Below are 18,433 nucleotides of genomic sequence, written 5' to 3' on the forward strand. Positions count from 1 at the left end.
CTATTTTGCAAAACATTTTTGAATAGTTAAAATGGCCAGTCTACTAGCTCACAACGTGTCAATGTAGATTGGCTAGTTGAACTATTCAAAAAGGGCTCCATTTTCGTCACCGCTAAACCCCTTACCCCTAAACTTCTTTGCCTTTTTTTTTTACTATTTTGCAAAACATTTTTGAATAGTTAAAATCTATCTGAGTCTACAAGCTCACAATGTGTCAATGTAGATTGGCTAGTTGAACTATTCAAAAATGTTTTTTCAAAATAGTAAAAAAAAGAAAAAGCAAAGAAGTTTAGGGATAAGGGGTTTAGCGGTGACGAAAATGGAGCCTTTAGTGTCTTGCTCAAGGACACTCTAACTCTGGGGGAGCCCGGGATGGAACCGTCTGGTTGCTTGTTTTCTATATATTGTAAATGAATACATTTAAGTATGTCTTAACACTTAGCCCACCGAAAAATGTAGCCTACACGCACGTAGCCTACACACGCGCACGTGCGTGCGCGCATGCGTGCGTGCGTGCGCACGTGCGTGTGCGCGTGCGTGCGTGCGTGCTCTGCAGCATGCTTCCACTGAAGTGCAAAACTATCATACTATGCCTATGAAATATTACATCCAGCTACAAGATGAAAGCTATTGTTGATTTGACCAATTAAACTTAAACTTTATTATAATTTCATCTGTTGTCCCGGGGCAAAGGGACCGAGAGAGATTAATTCAATGTTTTAACCCTTGAGGGCAGTTGCGATAAGACCTTATTTAGATGACTCAATATTAAAATTGGTGCACTCAGCATGTAAAGCAAGTTGTAAACAGAATGTGATCTGTGCATAGCCCAACAGGCTTCACCAAAGGCCAATATCATTCCCTCAGGACAAGTTGAGAGGGCTGGAGTCTGACTGCTGCTCTCTATACACATCCATGCAGCTAGTTCCTTATAAATAGTTTAGAAAGCCAGAGCCTCGCTGAGCAGTCAGGAGACAATGGCATATACTGTATGCAACAGCTACAGTACCATAGATGGATGGAGCCATCAGAAAACACATTGGATACTGACCTGCCATACGGACTGCGAATGTGGAAAATATGGACCGCAACCACAGCCAAATGCTTAAAGCAACCATGCATAAGAGATGGGCTTACTGTAGGGAAATTGCCCTAGTTTGATAATGAGGCCTGCGAGAGGTGGGATGATGGTGGTGGGTGGTGGTCCTGGGAAGAGGAAGTCAATAAAACTGTACAGGTGATTCTTTCAGAAAGAAGGTAATGTGTGACATAACAACACAGCAGTGAGGATGAAACATAATTGCAGATATTGGTAGTAGCTGAAATGAGCTGTCTTTACTGTTGACGTGTGCGTGCGTGCATGCTCGTGCGTGTGTGCGTGCACGTCAGCTTCTCACCACAAAGAGCAGTGAGAAAATCAAACAGTGGGGAAAAGTAATATGTGAACTCCAAAGAACTGTCTGCGTGCATGAGTTGGTTTATTGTGGCGCTTGCACCCCCACCTGTGCTGTAACGTGAGAGGCGGACGGCCCAACAACTTGACTCACTGCTCTCATTTATAGCACCCACCCTCAGCCGTGCGTGAGACCCCCACTGCCCCACCCCGCCCTGGCGGACGCCCACGGCAGTTAGTTCGTGTGGTCATCAACTTTCTTGATCAATGTCAACAGCTGTGGCTCTGAGCTGGCAACCCCGCCTCAGTTGTGCGACAGCGGGCAGGGAGAAGGGGAGTTGAAACTAGGGCACAGTAGTAGCAGCCTGGCCCCTTTCCTTTCAAACCAAAGGCAGAGATTTGCAGCGGAGGGACAAGAAGAGAGACAACTTAAGTGGAGATAATATAGACAAAGAAGAGGCTTGCTGTGGTTGCTGAGGAGAGAAATCCCCCTCCCTCCCTCCTCACACGCTCATCTCTCCAGGACGGAATCCAGAGTGTCTCTACAGAAGCAACATCATCTCCCCGAGGCCTTTGAGGGTAGCCCTTGCTTTTTTGGAGGGGGGGCTGAGTCTTTTGGGTCTTTTTTTATTTTTTATTTTATCTTTTTTTACTCAGGAAAAGGAGCAGCTTCTAAGAGGCACGCCAGCTAAGTGACAGCATGCATAAACGTACCAAGATAAACATCACCATCACCGTGCTCCTGTTGGGCATGGCGTGCATGTTCACGGCGGTGGTGACGGACTACTGGGCCGTGCTCAGCCCGCATGTGGAGCATTACAACCAGACGTGCGAGGCGGCCCACTTTGGCCTGTGGAGACTGTGTAAGAAGTACATCTACATGACCGAGAACACGGGACACGGTTGTGGACCCCTGAGCCTACCTGGAGGTGAGAGATAGACAACACCCAAAGCTGCCCATTGCTGAGTCAACCTGTGGTCTTTGGTGGTCACTTGAGTGACTAATACTGCAGCCTACACTGCAGTATTAGTGCTGGTGTCTCAAGGCGTTGTTTGACTGACAGCTAGAAAGGGCCTCATACAAAAGGTTAGGACTGTGTAATACCAAAAGCTACAAGCTACAAAAGCTAAAGATTATGCATTGGGGAAACCCGGCCCAGTTAGAAGTCGTCAGGTTTCTAAGAATAGGGCTTCCGAATATCATTGGGCAGGTCATATGACCATAGCCTACAAACTTCCCTCTGACTGAAGATTAAGAGAGATTTAAGAGAGAGGTTTGGACAAAGCATCTCTTTTCTAATAATGTTTGGTGGACCCCCACCTAAAGTCATTTACTATATAAGGTGAATTAGGCTATACACGTGTTGGAGAATTGTAAATAACATCTGCTGCTTGTATAAACCCAGCATACTCTCTCACTCTGTGTCCCTGCATGCTTGTCTAATGAAACAAGAGTGCATTCACATAGTTCCAAATCTTGAGGATCTGGATTCTTTATCTGAAAACTGCATATAGAGCTTTATTTTTAACAACAATAATATGCTTTTTATTTTAACCAAACATCACTTACAGCACATTTAATTTAGTGTCGCTCCAACAATGGGTATGGTTTGCCTACACAGGTGAGATTGCCACAGAGCCTCCAACATGGTTGCTTTAAATCTGGTATGCTATAAAGAACCTAATTAGGTTTTTCAAAACAAACTCTCCATAAGGCTACTCATGAGTTACACTGTGTTATACACACGTTATACCCCTCTCAGATCTTTGTATTATTTGTTTTTATGTACAGTATAGTGTTGAGCATCCTCTACTTTCCCTAATGCTTTTTAGAAGTATTATTGTTTATTACGGATCCCAATCGTACTGAAGATTATTCTTTCCGGGGTCCACACAAAAGACGAGACATGAACAAAATAACAACAATGTGCAACAAATCAAACGATCAAGTGGTAAAAACAAACTATACTTTTAATTCTACTATTCAAGATCTGTGTCAGTGTCAGTTTTAACCTCTTCAATACATAAAATGTCACTTTAAATTCTAATTAAGTCTAATTACGTTTTCGCTCTGGGGATTATAGGCTACAGTATTACAGTATTTCAGTAATGTTTTTTCAGAGATTTACTTGATTCTTACCCTAGCATACATTGGAGGGGTTTCAAAAGCATTGCATACAAGGATATTTGTGTATTGTGTTGTTTTTCAATCAAGAATTAACTAGTGTTGATGGAGTGTTAAAATAGCCCTCAAGTAGCTTTAAGTTGTGCTGAATACACATCTTGGACCTGAGAAGATGTAACATTGCTGTGATATCCTTGAAGAAAATTCCATAGTAAACTCCACGTAGCCAAAATCTGTTGCTGTTGACCTCAGAACTTAAGTCATCCTTGGAAAAGAACAATACATGTATGAGCATACTGTGGGTGGCTTACACAACCAACAACCAATAGTTGTAGCACAACATAATGCATGCATGTAGCAGATAATTTTGACATTAGGCAGGTTAAAGCTGATGGTAAACATTCAATTGATGTGCTACTATATTATGTGCTAAACTTATGTGGCATGCTCACTTTTTAGACCACTCCCAACCCATGCTGGGTGTTGCAGGAACAGACATAACTGCCTTTGGGGGTTCCGTTCCCAGGCATGTCTGGTGTGCTGATCACAGGTCACAGAAAAATCACTGTATGGTGCCATGAGACTGATTAGGTCTTTCGCTTGCATTAATTAGTCACCATGTTTCCCAGCAGCATATCATTGGACTTATTACAGAACTGAAGTGATATATAGTACAGGATACAGTATATGATTTAATGAACCTTTAGATCTCAATTAGCTCAAAGTCCCAATCCTTTGAGCTTGTTATTTGCCCGCCTAAGACACAGAATTAAAATGATTGTTGTGCTACCATAGCATCAGCCTTTTATGCAATGTAATGACCTTGATAGAAGCCTTTGCCAAGGAATTCCAGTGCACAAGACTTCTCTGGAGTCCAGTGATCTCATCACGTCCAGCACATTTATCTGTAGTAGCATAGGATAGCATATACCCTTGCATCTTAGCAAAGGTGCTAACTTTTGATCCCTATAACAGCTTTGCTGTCACAATCCTGCGTTGTGTCAATTCATGACAAAACCCAGATAATGAGAGTTAAACAACAGGAGTTGATTCCATAAACTTCAGTGATGAGTAATGTGTGTGTTTATAGAACCATAAAATGAAAACAAAACAACAGTGGAATAGGCCTATGCCCTGACACATACAGTAATATGGTTAAAGAACATATAGTGTAGTCACTTACAGAGCTGTCAGTGTCATAATTATAACCATAGTATAAGTGTGCACTGTGCAGTGATTGCAGTCACAGACACAAAAACAGATATCTGTGATTTTTCAGTGTTCAGCAGACCACCGACAAGGGACAAATATAGGCTGTGTAAATACCCAGCTGTCTTGGGTGGAAGCCGCAGGGGGAGTCAAGTGTGTCCACAAGCCCAGCAACCCTGAGTGACAAGGACACTTGCGAGAGCCAGGCATAGCTCTCGATCTCCTTGTGTCCCGGAAAACCGCTCCCACAAGACCAACCCCTAAACCTGCACCTCTGGGTGGCCGATAGCCTTTAAAATAATTTGTAACACTCCCTGGGAGGGGCCGAAGGCATGAAGCACGTAAAAGCAGCTTTGGCTTATCGCCATCGTAACTGTGGCAACATACAAGTAGCCTACAGGGATGGGCACTGCCCTATGGCACTGCCTGAGGTGGTGCAACAATGTCTGGTTAATGCTCACACTGAAATGGCTTTCCATACAGAATGATTGCGTGGTTGGATGGACCAATTAAAGCACTGGTTTGCCTTATTTGGACACACTGTGTGACCTATAGTCTCTTTAAATTTAGTTCTATGCAATCATGTTGGTTCTGCTGGATTTAAACATGAGGCAAATCCCATGGGCATTTATGGCCAGGCTCATGTTCAGATGCTGCAGGCAATGGCATGCAGTGGTGAACAGAAAGTAACAACATTTACTTGAGTACATTTGTTTAGTATGTATCAGTACTACTTTAGTTTATTTGTATTTTTAGATACTTAATGACTTTCACTCCACTAAATAAGACAAATATCTATAATTCACCCCCAAAATGACTTTTTTTTTAGTCTCACCCCATAAGGAACCGCTGATGGCTATCAAATGATTAGGTTAAATAAACTTTATGAAAATAAAACCTTCTATTTTCAGCAATACTGCCTCATCAAAGTACCTTTGATTACAGGATTAGATAAACTATTGTTTTTTTTAATCTTTGGTAACCTAGCCTATAGGGCACGTGCACAAGTTGGTTGTGAGGGGCCTTCAAATGGCTGGCCTCTACCAAGCAGTTAGCAAGGTACTGCTCAGTATCAGCTATTGTAGAAAGCGTTGTGTCCTACACGTGATTGACGTCTGCTGTGTTTGACAAGTATTCCAACAGTATTGTATGTAACAAATGTAATGCCTTATAGGTGTAACTGACTGTATACTTGTATCACTTTGTACAAGGCATTGTTACACTTTGTTATACTTCTTATACTATATATGATGATTTTGGGTGTGAGTGACAGTACAGTACAGTACGTAGAGGCACCACCTGGGGACCCCCACACGGTGTCATTTCTCAACCGTTTCGGACGTGGGGCGGCTCGCTGGAACCGGCCCGACTCCTGTGGGTATGGAGTTCCGGGGACCCCCACACGGAGTTGCAACACTCACTTCACTCGGGTGTGATTTTTGTTAGTTTTTAGTTCAATGTTTGTTTTAAAAACGCCATTGACAATGAAGTGAAATTAATGTTTGTTTCGTCCCTAACACAAACATTAAATCCCATTAACAATAAAGATAATTTAATATTTGTTTTGACACCGTTTGTTTTACATCATCATTACATCACCTATAATCATAGCAACATGAGTTAGACTTTAATATATTAAATTCCCTCCTCGAATTCCCTCCTCGATGTTGTATGATGATAAGAGCGCCTCTCACTTCACACGGGTGTGAAGTGAGAGGCGCTCTAGTGGTGCAACCACTTCATTAAGTAGCTTTGTGTCTGCCTGGCTGGCTGGCTGCCTGGGTCTGAGCACGAAAATAGCATTTGGTTGGTTTTCAAAACCAAGTGTCACTGTTGTAAAATCAATACAGTACTGTTGTAAAATCAATACAGTACAGTATAGTAGAGGGACCCCCTGGGGACCCCCACATGGTAACTCAGTCATTTCTCAACCGTTTTGGATCCGGGCGGCTCGCCAGAACCGGGCCGGCACCCTGGGCACGTTCCTGCGGGTCTGGAAGTTCCGGGAAGCCACACGGGTGTGATTTTTGACTTGAAACCAGTTGAATGATGTCTAATTGGGGACAAAACTGATTTTATGGCAGCCCAAGTGCTAAGGGTTAGATTGATTCCGATTATGTAGGGTAAGTGGATATTAAATCAATGTCAACTAGAAAAAGTGCCCTTCCGGGCACAGGTCTCCACCAGGAGGATAGGAGTGTGTGTGATGTTTGGCAAAATGTTTAGGAAATGCAGAGCCAGATCACTCATAGCATCTCTGAGGATAGAATTCTGGATGAGCAGGACATGTGCAGCATTTTGTAGAAAACGGGCCACTCCTGAAAACTTTGGAAGGCAATCTTAGCCAATCAGTGTACAATCTGAGAAATCCAACAGACTCGTCTTGATCACATGACTACAGAGATCATGTGTACCGATTGCCATTTCTTCATACGCCTTTGATGGCAATTGGATGATTTGAGGCATTTTGTTCCAAAAATGTGTTTTGCAAAAATCAACCTGTTGGTGGCGCTATAACAGGCCAATGTGAAAAGGGTGGGATATATTCCTCAGCCTAGTAAGAAAATGTGTGAAAGATTTCACGTAAATTGCATGCTGCGTTCATGATTTGAGGCTATTGTTCAAAACGGGGCAATCTTGCAAACTGTGAAAGCCAATTATAGCCAATTAGGATGGAATATGAAATATCAGACAGATCCGACTTGAGCACATGACCATAGAGATACTGTGTAACGATTTGTGAGATTTTTGGACAGAATCTGGAGGAGTAATATCAAAAAATTTGTTTTACAAAAGTCGGCCTCCTGGTGGCGCTATAAAAGGCAGATGCGGAAAATGCAGGTCAAAGGTTTGTCCTTGGCCTCTAGGGAGTGTGCATGCAACGTTTCACGCAGATCGGTGCAGTTTTAGGTAAAAAAATGTGAAAAGCTGCCTCATGGTGGCGCTATAACAGGCCGTTCTGGAAAATGTGGGGCAGAGGTTCATCGTTGGCATCCAGGGAGTGTGTGTGCAAAGTTTGGCATCGACCGGGTTAACGGTGCCGGAGATTAGCTGTACACAGACGGACGGACGGAAGGAAGGACGGACGGACGGACGGACACACACACACACGGACGGAGTGCAAAACATACTCTCTCCCCATGCCTTTGGCCTGGTGGAGACAATGATGTTGATGCAATGTCCCTGGCCACTGTTTGTGTTTGTGAGTGTATAAATTCTGTTGTTACCTAAGAACAAATTCCATGTAAGAAAACATTGGTGAATGTCAGAATCTTCATGAAAACTGCATACCGGTAAGTGGGGTTTAAGAAGAAATTTGTTCTTAAGAATGGTTGGTGAATAGGCCCATTGTCAGTGTGAAAAGCAGTTGAGCCTGTTGCTTAGTAACTACTTTATTTTCTATTCCCAGGCTGTCCTCATAAAAACAAATCCTCTCTCCATGTACGTCAGGCAGAGTATAGAAGCTCCAACAGTTTGCAAAAGATGTCCTTTTTGACAATATTGTTGTCTCCACCAGGCCGAAGGCATGGGGAGAGTATGTTGTTGTCTCCACCAGGCCAAAGGCATGGGGAGAGTATGTTGTTGTCTCCACCAGGCCAAAGGCATGGGGAGAGTATGTTGTTGTCTCCACCAGGCCAAAGGCATGGGGAGAGTATGTTGTTGTCTCCACCAGGCCAAAGGCAGGGGGAGAGTATGATGTTGTCTCCACCAGGCCAAAGGCATGGGGAGAGTATGTTGTTGTCTCCACCAGGCCAAAGGCTTGGGGAGAGTATGTTGTTGTCTCCACCAGGCCAAAGGCATGGGGAGAGTATGTTGTTGTCTCCACCAGGCCGAAGGCATGGGGAGAGTATGTTGTTGTCTCCACCAGGCCAAAGGCATGGGGAGAGTATGTTGTTGTCTCCACCAGGCCAAAGGCATGGGGAGAGTATGTTGTTGTCTCCACCAGGCCAAAGGCATGGGGAGAGTATGTTGTTGTCTCCACCAGGCCGAAGGCATGGGGAGAGAGTATGTTTTGCACTCCGTCCGTGTGTGTGTCTGTCCGTCCGTCCTTCCTTCCGTCCGTCTGTGTACAGCTAATCTCCGGCACCGTTAACCCGGCCGATGCCAAACTTTGCACACACACTCCCTGGATGCCAACGATGAACCTCTGCCCCACATTTTCCAGAACGGCCTGTTATAGCGCCACCATGAGGCAGCTTTTCACATTTTTTACCTACAACTGCACCGATCTGCGTGAAACATTGCATGCACACTCCCTAGAGGCCAAGGACAAACCTTTGACCTGCATTTTCCGCATCTGCCTTTTATAGCGCCACCAGGAGGACGACTTTTGTAAAACACATTTTTTGATATTACTCCTCCAGATTCTGTCCAAAAATCTCACAAATCGTTACACAGTATCTCTATGGTCATGTGCTCAAGTCGGATCTGTCCGATATTTCATATTCCATCCTAATTGGCTATAATTGGCTTTCACAGTTTGCAAGATTGCCCCGTTTTGAACAATAGCCTCAAATCATGAACGCAGCATGCAATTTACGTGAAATCTTTCACACTTTTTCTTACTAGGCTGAGGAATATATCCCACCCTTTTCACATTGGCCTGTTATAGCGCCACCAACAGGTTGATTTTTGCAAAACACATTTTTGGAACAAAATGCCTCAAATCATCCAATTGCCATCAAAGGCGTATGAAGAAATGGCAATCGGTACACATGATCTCTGTAGTCATGTGATCAAGACGAGTCTGTTGGATTTCTCAGATTGTACACTGATTGGCTAAAATTGCCTTCCAAAGTTTTCAGGAGTGGCCCGTTTTGTACAAAATGCTGCACATATCCTGCTCATCCAGAATTCTATCCTCAGAGATGCTATGAGTGATCTGGCTCTGCATTTCCTCAACAAAATGAAGAAAACATCACACACACTCCTATCCTCCTGGTGGAGACCTGTGCCCGGAAGGGCACTTTTTCTAGTTTTGTACTGCTTCCGTCCGTGCGTCCGTGTGTGTGTGTGTGTGTGTGTGCGTGCGTGCGTGCGTGCGTGCGTGCTGGATGCCAGAGCTGAACCTCAGCCCCAAATTCTCCACAAAAACATGATGTTGACAGTACACCTACAGATTTTGTCCAAACATCACGCAAATTGGTAGCCTACAGTGCCCTACACAGTCTCTCTACAGCCATTAAACGAAACAGGTTTTTCCGATTTTTCTACCTGATTGGCTAAGATTGCCTCCCAAAGTTTGCAGGAGTGCTCCGTTTAGAACAAAATGCAACAACTCATGAACACATTGTGTGATTTCCGCGAAATTTTGCACGCACATTCCTCCTATAGGTTGAGGAAGAAATGCCACTTGAAAATTATTAAACAAGCCTCATGGTGGCGCTATAACAACTCTATTCGTGTTTTTACCTAGGCTCTTGCCTGACAGCGTGCGTGTTCGAGTCCTGTTCATGATGACCTTTGCTGCACGTCTCTCCACTTCTCTCTCTCCCTCTTTCCTGTCTGTCTTCACTGTAACTATCAATAAAGGCACAAAAGCAAAACAAAAAAAATGTGCACACGCATATTCCCACTAGGCTGAGGAACAAATGCCACAAAAAACACTCCTATCCTGGTGGAGACCTGTGCCCTGAGGGGCACATGTGATACATAAGTATCACATGTGCCTCTAATTGAGCCTTCCATGGAATCATTTAGAAATATTATAACAAACATGCAATTGTGTGAGTGTCACATACTCTACACTGCATTGCCGTAGAAGGGCAACCCTTGTAATACATTGCTATGGGTTCTTGGGGAAACTGCTATTATGATTATCCCAGCATGGACCATCATGCTCTAGCACAGATGTGATACTGTAACATGCAGTACTTAGCAACATCTGTACTTCCACATGAAAGCATCTTGAGGCATGTGCCATGCTGCTGAGAGTACAGTAGATGAGAAGCGAGATTAAGAACGATATGTTTATTGCGACCGAAGGTCACAGTTAACTATGGAATCGCGCATTTCCCGTCAGTGTGTCGGGCACCAGTGTGTGTCAGGCACCATATATGGTGTCCAGGTCTCATGACATCATGTGACATCATCACAGTAGGAAGTGTGGAGACCCTGATGTCATAGTAAATGCATCCTGCTGTCACAGTTAAGCCCATATATGGTGATCCCTGATGTCATCAAAATTGGCCAGCAACTCTACATCTGACCTCAAACCCTTAGATCTCCATATATGGATATACGGTAGCCTATGTCAGAACCTGTTCTGACATTCAATGTGTTGATCCTTCCCCATCTGTCCTTCCTCGATTACTCCCTTTTTACTGATACCTGTCCATTCAAACTCTAGACGGTTCTGCCCCAAAGTTATTAGTGCCCGGCAGCTGGCGAAAACCAGAGTTCTCAACAGGCTCGAAAATGAATACCGCCCTTAGATCTCTCCATATACAGTACTGTATGGAGCTGACCTGTTCTGACATTCCACATGTTGATCTGACCTCATCAAACCCTGTACACTCAAGACAGGCTCCTTATATGGCCAGTACAGAATTCATTCCATGTTGATCTGACCCCCCATGCCAAAGCGCCAGCGCTCGCCCAGCAGTCTGCCGTCAACGAGGTGGATGCGTGCACGCAACCTCGCTCTTTAGGGCGAGGTCGCTTCTCGCCCTCAAGCGTCTTACTGGTATGTAATGTATGTACGGTATGTACTGTATGTACAGTACGTACACATATGTATGGCCTACATATGTACAGAGTATGTGTGTGTGTGTGTATGTATGGCCTATGTACAGAGTATGTGTGTGTGTGTGTGTACTGTATGTATGGCCTATGTACAGAGTATGTGTGTGTGTGTGTGTGTGTGTGTGTGTGTGTGTGTGTGCGTGCGTGCGTGCGTGCGTGCGTGCGTGCGTGCGTGCGTGCGTGCGTGCGTGCGTGCGTGCGTGCGTGTGTGTGTGCGTGCGTGCGCGTGCGTGTACAGTATACAGTATACAGTGTAGTATGTATGTATGTGAGAAGCCAAATCCAAAGTATGACGATAATGTTTTGGGTTTTGAGTATTTTTTCTTCCCCATGAAGCGTAGTTCCAGATTTGTTTATCTCTGTTGATCAAACCAATAAACTTGCTGCAGTATGCTATCATGTATGCTATTTATTTCAAACCCCCATCTGCAACTGCAAGCACACAAGCATGCAATAGGCCTAAGTGACATGCGCTGAGGATTTGATGGGAATCCAAAGTTCCAAACCCCTCTCCACACCAGTGAAAGATTCCTTCATATGGTACTTTGGGCATGCCTTCAAAGACTAGTGCACCGCACAACCTCACTGTGTGATCCCATAAACCAGGATGGCTTTGCTTGGGTCTATAGACAAATACCGAAGGTTTAGCACTTTATGCATTGAACAAAGTCAACAAGATGACTACCATTACCACGGTACTGTACCTTAAATAAAGACGGATCCAGTGGCATAAATGTTAGCAGTAACATTATCTTAAGTCCTTTGGTGTGCAGGGGGGAGCATTAAAGTATGAGAAACAGAACATAAAATTAGAAACACTAATAGTCACGAGTTTCATTATGCAGAATTTGCTTTGGCAGATAGAGTGACAACCCAGCATTAAAGGTATATTCAGTGATTTTACTTAATTCAAATATCACTTCTTTTTTTGTTTTGTTGTGATAATCCCCCCTACTATAGAGTGTGTTGACCATATAAGGAGTTCCTCCCTGTCCCCAGTTAACCCCTGGGGGTCAAAAAACCTTAGGTTTCGTTTTTGGCTAGGTGGCAAAGCCTTCATCCAATCAGGATAGAGAGGGGCCTTCCACCAACCGTGATCGAGCGGGGGCGGGCCTTGGTGTGTGTGCTGTTGGCCTGTCGCGTGTCCCCCCACTGTAGTGTGTACATTTGCACATCTTGTTACCGGGGCGGACCGGGGGGTTTTCCAAATCACCCAAATCACTGAAAGGACATTCAAGAATCGCATGTAAAGCAACTGCAGAAGATGCAGTGAGAAATACATTAGACATTATTTCATACAGAATGATGGTCTTCCTGCTAGGACTGTCACACCTCCAACGGTGCCCACGGTGTACTATCCATGGCAGGGGCATCCTCTTCCTTTTTAAATAAACTTTATTGAAATTATTCAGGCTACAATTTATGCAGTCATTACAATGAATTTGGTACAGTAGGCCTACAGTAGAAAGGCATTTCAATAGACAAAAATATACACATCCTCTTCCCTGAGCCAAGCGTAAACCTGACCGCATACCAAAAAGGTAGCCTTGGCCCCAGCCTTACTCATCTGAAGAGAAAAGGACAAAAAGGATGTTTTGCTGCAAAAGAAAACATGGTGAATGTCTGAATCGTCATGAAAACATGTGCTTTGTGTGGGTTACGAAGACATTTCTTCTTGAGAATGTTTTTTAATTGTACTAATGTGTATAATACTGATTTTATAGTATAGACATTACTTGTATACATGCATATTGTATCAATGTGATCAACTGCACATTGTTATGTCACTTTAATGATTTTGAGCCACATTAGCGGCATTACTGGCACACAGTAGCGTGATAAATGGAATTACGCAGAATGTATCCAAGAACTATTGAACCAACCTAGATTCTCTCTTGTTTCACAGAGGAGAACTGTACTTACTTCAGGCACTTCACTCCTGGAGAAGATAGTGAGATTCTGGATTATAAAACACAAAAAGGTATGGATTGTTTTACATTTCATCTATATGCAAACACATGCAGTGGTCGTTTTGTATTGTTGTATTTTGGCAGAGCAGCAGCCTATTGTTTGCATAACAGAAGGATGGATGAATATAAATCAATACACACATTATGTAAAAACACATCAATGTTTCCAAACCATGTTGAGTTTTCCTTTTTAGCATGCATTCATGGAACAAAAAACATGGATTTCAAAATATCCGTTCAGGATCACATATGATCCTGAACAAGTTGTAACATTGAATGAATGAACGAGAGATTTGGGCCCTATACACACATCTAGAGTTGGTGTCGTATCGCACCTCACACAGGTCTAGGTTGCACACCAATCCGACCAATATGCCCATATATCTATATGGACGTATAGGGACACAACTTTATTCCGTATAAACCTTTTAGGGACCCTGTGATGTCATGTGGGTTAATACATCATCATCATAATGTACTTACTGTATGCAAGACTCAAAGCTTGGGATTGTCGGTGCAACCACACTTGCAATTCCCCAGAATTGCGCCTTTCTAGTATATACTTGCGCAAGCAGAGCGTGCAAGTATTGTGGTCGTGCTGTCTTTTTAATGCGTATGCTCGGAGGTATATATACTAGATGTTGATGGTGACGTAATTAAGATATGTTTCAATGTCGGGTTATAACTGGCTGTCGATGGTGACGTAATTAGGATATGTTTCAGTGTCGAGTGAATTAAAGGTAATGTCTGTATGTATACATGTATGTAATCTGAAACCTATCTTTATTACGTCACGATCAAAAGCCAGTTATAACCCGGCATTGATACATATCTTAATTACGTCACCATCAATATCTAGTACCTCTGAGCATACGCATAAAAAAGAACTGCACTCGACAGAGTGCAGTTCTAGTTGAGTTATAACTGCAATGCATTGTCTTTGAAATAGATTTATACATAGGATGCCTAAACCATAGACTTATTTGGGTAACCGACCATGTTTATCCATGGACAGTGGAGTAATGTCTCTTATTTCCTGTATCTTGTTTAGAATCAATCTACCAGAATAGTTTGCAGCATGACATAGGACATTTAACGTAAATTATTTCGCATTTAAAGAGAAAATGGTCTGCTGATATTTTGTGTAAACCTTGTTTAAGTAAGAGTAGCTATATGTCAAAACCATATGTCACACAATCCTTAGCCAGCAGACAAAGACCTCCCCAGACACAGTTGAGGTCAGTCACACAACTGGCCGCTATAAAAATATAAAGATTGAATGGTCGTGGTACAGTAGAGAGCACGCACGCACGCACGCACGCACGCACGCACGCACGCACGCACGCACGCACGCACGCACGCACACACACACACACACACACACTGACACACACACACACACACACACACACACACACACACACACACACACACACACACACACACACACACACACACACACAGGCTACAAAGCAAACTATGAGATATCATATTTAAGCATATGCGGCGGACGACAACCCCCCTGCATCCCTGCAATCCAGCATACAAACACAGGCTATAGCTCCCAAGGCAAGTAAATTGCTGGGTTTACTGCAGTATTCACTCTTGAGTGAGCAATTTGGCTATAACATGAAGGCAAGGCATAGCCTTAAAATGAAAGAACACATTTCAATGGTGGACCCATCCAAGCAGTCAGTGTACAGTACAGCTATGCTCAGTATGCCACTGCGAGTGCACTAAAAGGACACTTAAAAATAATACAGCAACTTATTGCCATGGTTTGCCCCAATATAAAACTTCTGGTTTGTCCAAGGGTTTTCCCACCATCTAACCACGCATGTATTTATACACTGATTTTGATGTTGAGAAACTTTGAGTTTTGTCCCCGGGGTGTAAAAATAAATGCTCTTCAGGCAACCAATCTCTCAATTTGCACTCTAAGGAAAGTGCAGGTTAGTGCTGCCCATCCTCCTCACCCCGCCAGCAGAAGATGGCCTTCCCCAGAGGAGTGCCTGTCCCAGCTGGCCCTGGACAGGGTTCCAAAAGCCAGCGTGCTGCACATCAAAGACTAGCCTCATACCCCTCATCACTGTCAAAGCATTTTACTGGAACCGTGATGGCTGGCTTTAAGCCAACGGGAATTTAAGTAAAAAGGTATAGGTCTATCCTCCTGTCAACTGCCATTATAAAACATATGGTGCAAGATTAAGCAGACACATAGGCTACAGAAAGCTTGTAATATTAAGAATGTACATGTACAAGGCGCTAGTTCTTGCACCAAAATGTCTATATCATGAACAGTACAGTGCTTATGCACCTTATGTCTAACCTCATGTGTATACTGGATGGATGGATGGATGCGATGCACAAAATGTAGATAGGACTTTGTTTTTTATTCTTTCTTTTTCCCTTTCTCCCCCTGCCCGAGACCTACATACCGTGTTCTTATAATCGTGTTATCTATAATTTTATGATGACGCTATTCAAACACTATAGCCTGCCACTGAAGTGCACACATTGTTGAGATTAAACATGTTGGTGAAAATATAAAGAGCCTAACTATTATTACTATACTGTAATTCATACAGATACAACATCAACGACAACAAGAACACATGAATAATATTATTATACTCTTCTATGCTGACACCTTCCACTATCAGTGATTTTATGCAGAGACAGGTGGTCTTAGAAGTTTAGATTCAAGAAAAGCTTTTTATTTTGTTTTGTCATAATGCTTATACAAGTGTGTGGAATGTTGGATCTTGACACAGTGCCTATAAAACTGCTGTATTCTGATGTGGTTTGCCAATAGTATAGTAAAGTTATCATATGTCACGGGCTGTTCCTGTCATATGCAGCCACATATAGCCGGGGAGCCACAGGCCCAAAAGCTCAACGGTTAAGGATTTACCTGTGATGTCATGACATACTTTTCATTTGTGTTTTTTCTATTCACTTGGTCATTCATTGTTCCAATGAGCTGTGACTATAGTTGCATTGGTGCAGTCTGGCCTTTAGATTGTTACTTACATTGTCCACCCTATGTTCTTCTTGTTTCTCTTCAGAGTACAACATCTCTGCTGCTGCCATCTCCATCTTCAGTTTGTTCTTCATGTTCCTGGGCATTCTTTGTGTAATGGGCTCATGTACAGGCAAAGGCAAAGGCAAAAGAAGGGACTACCTGCTCAAACCTGCTGGCATGTTTTATGCATTTGCAGGTGAATAAACACACGCACGCACGCACGCACGCACGCACGCACCTACGCACGCACGCACGCACGCACGCACGCACGCACACACACACACACACACACACACACACACACACACACACACACACACACACACACACACTACTGTGTGAATTCTTGAAGCAGTTTGTTACATTTCAATTAGCTGCAGACAGTTGAACGTTAAACGTTCAACCGTATGTTTATTGGACCTCACAGACCTCACTTGCTTATTAATAGATGGCAACTTCCGCTTTACTCTGCGTGTCTCACTGCTAGGCTGTGGACAGTTCAGAAACCTGCCTTTATTCTGTGTGTCTCACTGCTAGGCTGTGGACAGTTCAGAAACCTGCCTACCTACCACCAGTGACATGAATGTTTAATCTGTGTGTCTCACTGCTAGGCTGTGGACAGTTCAGAAACCTGCCTATACTCTGTGTGTCTCACTGCTAGGCTGTGGACAGTTCAGAAACCTGCCTATACTCTGTGTGTCTCACTGCTAGGCTGTGGACAGTTCAGAAACCTGCCTACCTACCACCAGGGTCTGCTCTGGGGGGGTCGTTGATATCAGAGCTGTGTCTCAGTGCACAGATAATAGGAGATATCAAATGTGATATCAGACCTGTGTCTCGGTACGCAGATTATCTGATATCACATGAGTAGAGCCACACCGCCATACTAACATGCACTAGCTTTGCAATAAATGGTTTATGGTCAATCTGAGCTGAAGTGTCTCAATGAAATAATAATAATTTCAATAGTTTGAAACGACCAATCCTGCCTAGCGATGATGTCACTCATAGGCAGGTTTCTGAACTGTCCAAAACTCTCCTCGGAGCCAATAGACAGAAATGGTATACCATATTATAATGAGCATTAGAGAGGATACAAAGATGTGCTGAAAATGGGGGTCACGGTGGCACAGTCGGTAGTGCTGTCGCCTCACAGCTAGAAGGTCCTGGGTTCGATTCCCGCTGGTGATGCTGTGGGTGCTGGGGGCGTGCTCCAGCCACCCTACCCCTAAGCCACCGCCGCCACCACCCCTAGAACACAGACAGACAGATACAGAAATGTGGTGATTTTCGTTTCTGAACACCTGTGTCAACCTGACAGAATTCCCACTCGGCGAACACACCTTTGAGTGCTTGGCAGACGTTGGCCACATAACAGGTTTGAACTTTGAAGTTGATCGGTCGGACGATCCTCAAACGTGCTCCTATGCTTAGAACAGACAGACAGACTGACACAGATTCTATGCATTCATAGATGTAAATTATATTATCAATATCAACTGGAAAAGATATTGGCTTTTGATAAGAACAGCATGACATGTCCACAGTCCACTGATTCTGAATGATACATTTTCCCTCGCAACATGTAGACTATGTTCAAGCATGACCTGCAGCTATCACTTCTCAATTTCCCCCCTCCTGATTTCAGGTCTCTGCGCCTTCATCTCGCTGGAGGTCATGCGGCAGTCGGTCAAGCGCATGATCGAGAGCACGGAGACCATCTGGATCGAGTACGACTACTCCTGGTCTTTCGCCTGTGCCTGTTCCGGCTTTGTCCTCCAGTTCCTCGCAGGCCTCACCTTGTTCGTGCTCGCCATGCCGCAGATGCCCCGCAACGCCTGGGAGACCTGCATGGATGCCGAGCCAGAGCAAGTGGAGTGATGAAGGCACAGCGTGAGGAAGGCGACGGGAGGGATCAAGGATGCTGGGGAGGACTACGAGACTGGTTTTTATCGCAGATATCCAAT

At 43.9% G+C, this 18,433-nt stretch overlaps 1 protein-coding gene across 1 annotated transcript; it reads left to right on the top strand.

Moving 5' to 3' along the window:
• Positions 1-1,651: 1,651 nt before the first annotated feature.
• Positions 1,652-18,433, top strand: LOC306922485 (voltage-dependent calcium channel gamma-1 subunit-like). Its single transcript, XM_079500127.1, has 4 exons — positions 1,652-2,322; positions 13,378-13,452; positions 16,510-16,662; positions 18,115-18,433. Exons 1-4 carry the CDS (start codon positions 2,094-2,096, stop codon positions 18,345-18,347), a joined length of 690 nt encoding a protein of 229 aa, XP_079356253.1. The 5' UTR covers positions 1,652-2,093; the 3' UTR covers positions 18,348-18,433.

This window comes from Electrona antarctica (assembly GCF_951216825.1).
Source record: "Electrona antarctica genome assembly, chromosome: 4".
Lineage (NCBI taxonomy): Eukaryota > Metazoa > Chordata > Actinopteri > Myctophiformes > Myctophidae > Electrona > Electrona antarctica.

Bases quoted from the DNA above. Each gene is read 5' to 3' on its own strand.
- LOC306922485 (XM_079500127.1), top strand. From the start codon at position 2,094: ATGCATAAACGTACCAAGATAAACATCACCATCACCGTGCTCCTGTTG. The intron at 13,453-16,509 runs GTATGGATTGTT...GTTTCTCTTCAG, and splicing joins GGATTATAAAACACAAAAAG to AGTACAACATCTCTGCTGCT. The intron at 16,663-18,114 runs GTGAATAAACAC...TCCTGATTTCAG, and splicing joins CATGTTTTATGCATTTGCAG to GTCTCTGCGCCTTCATCTCG.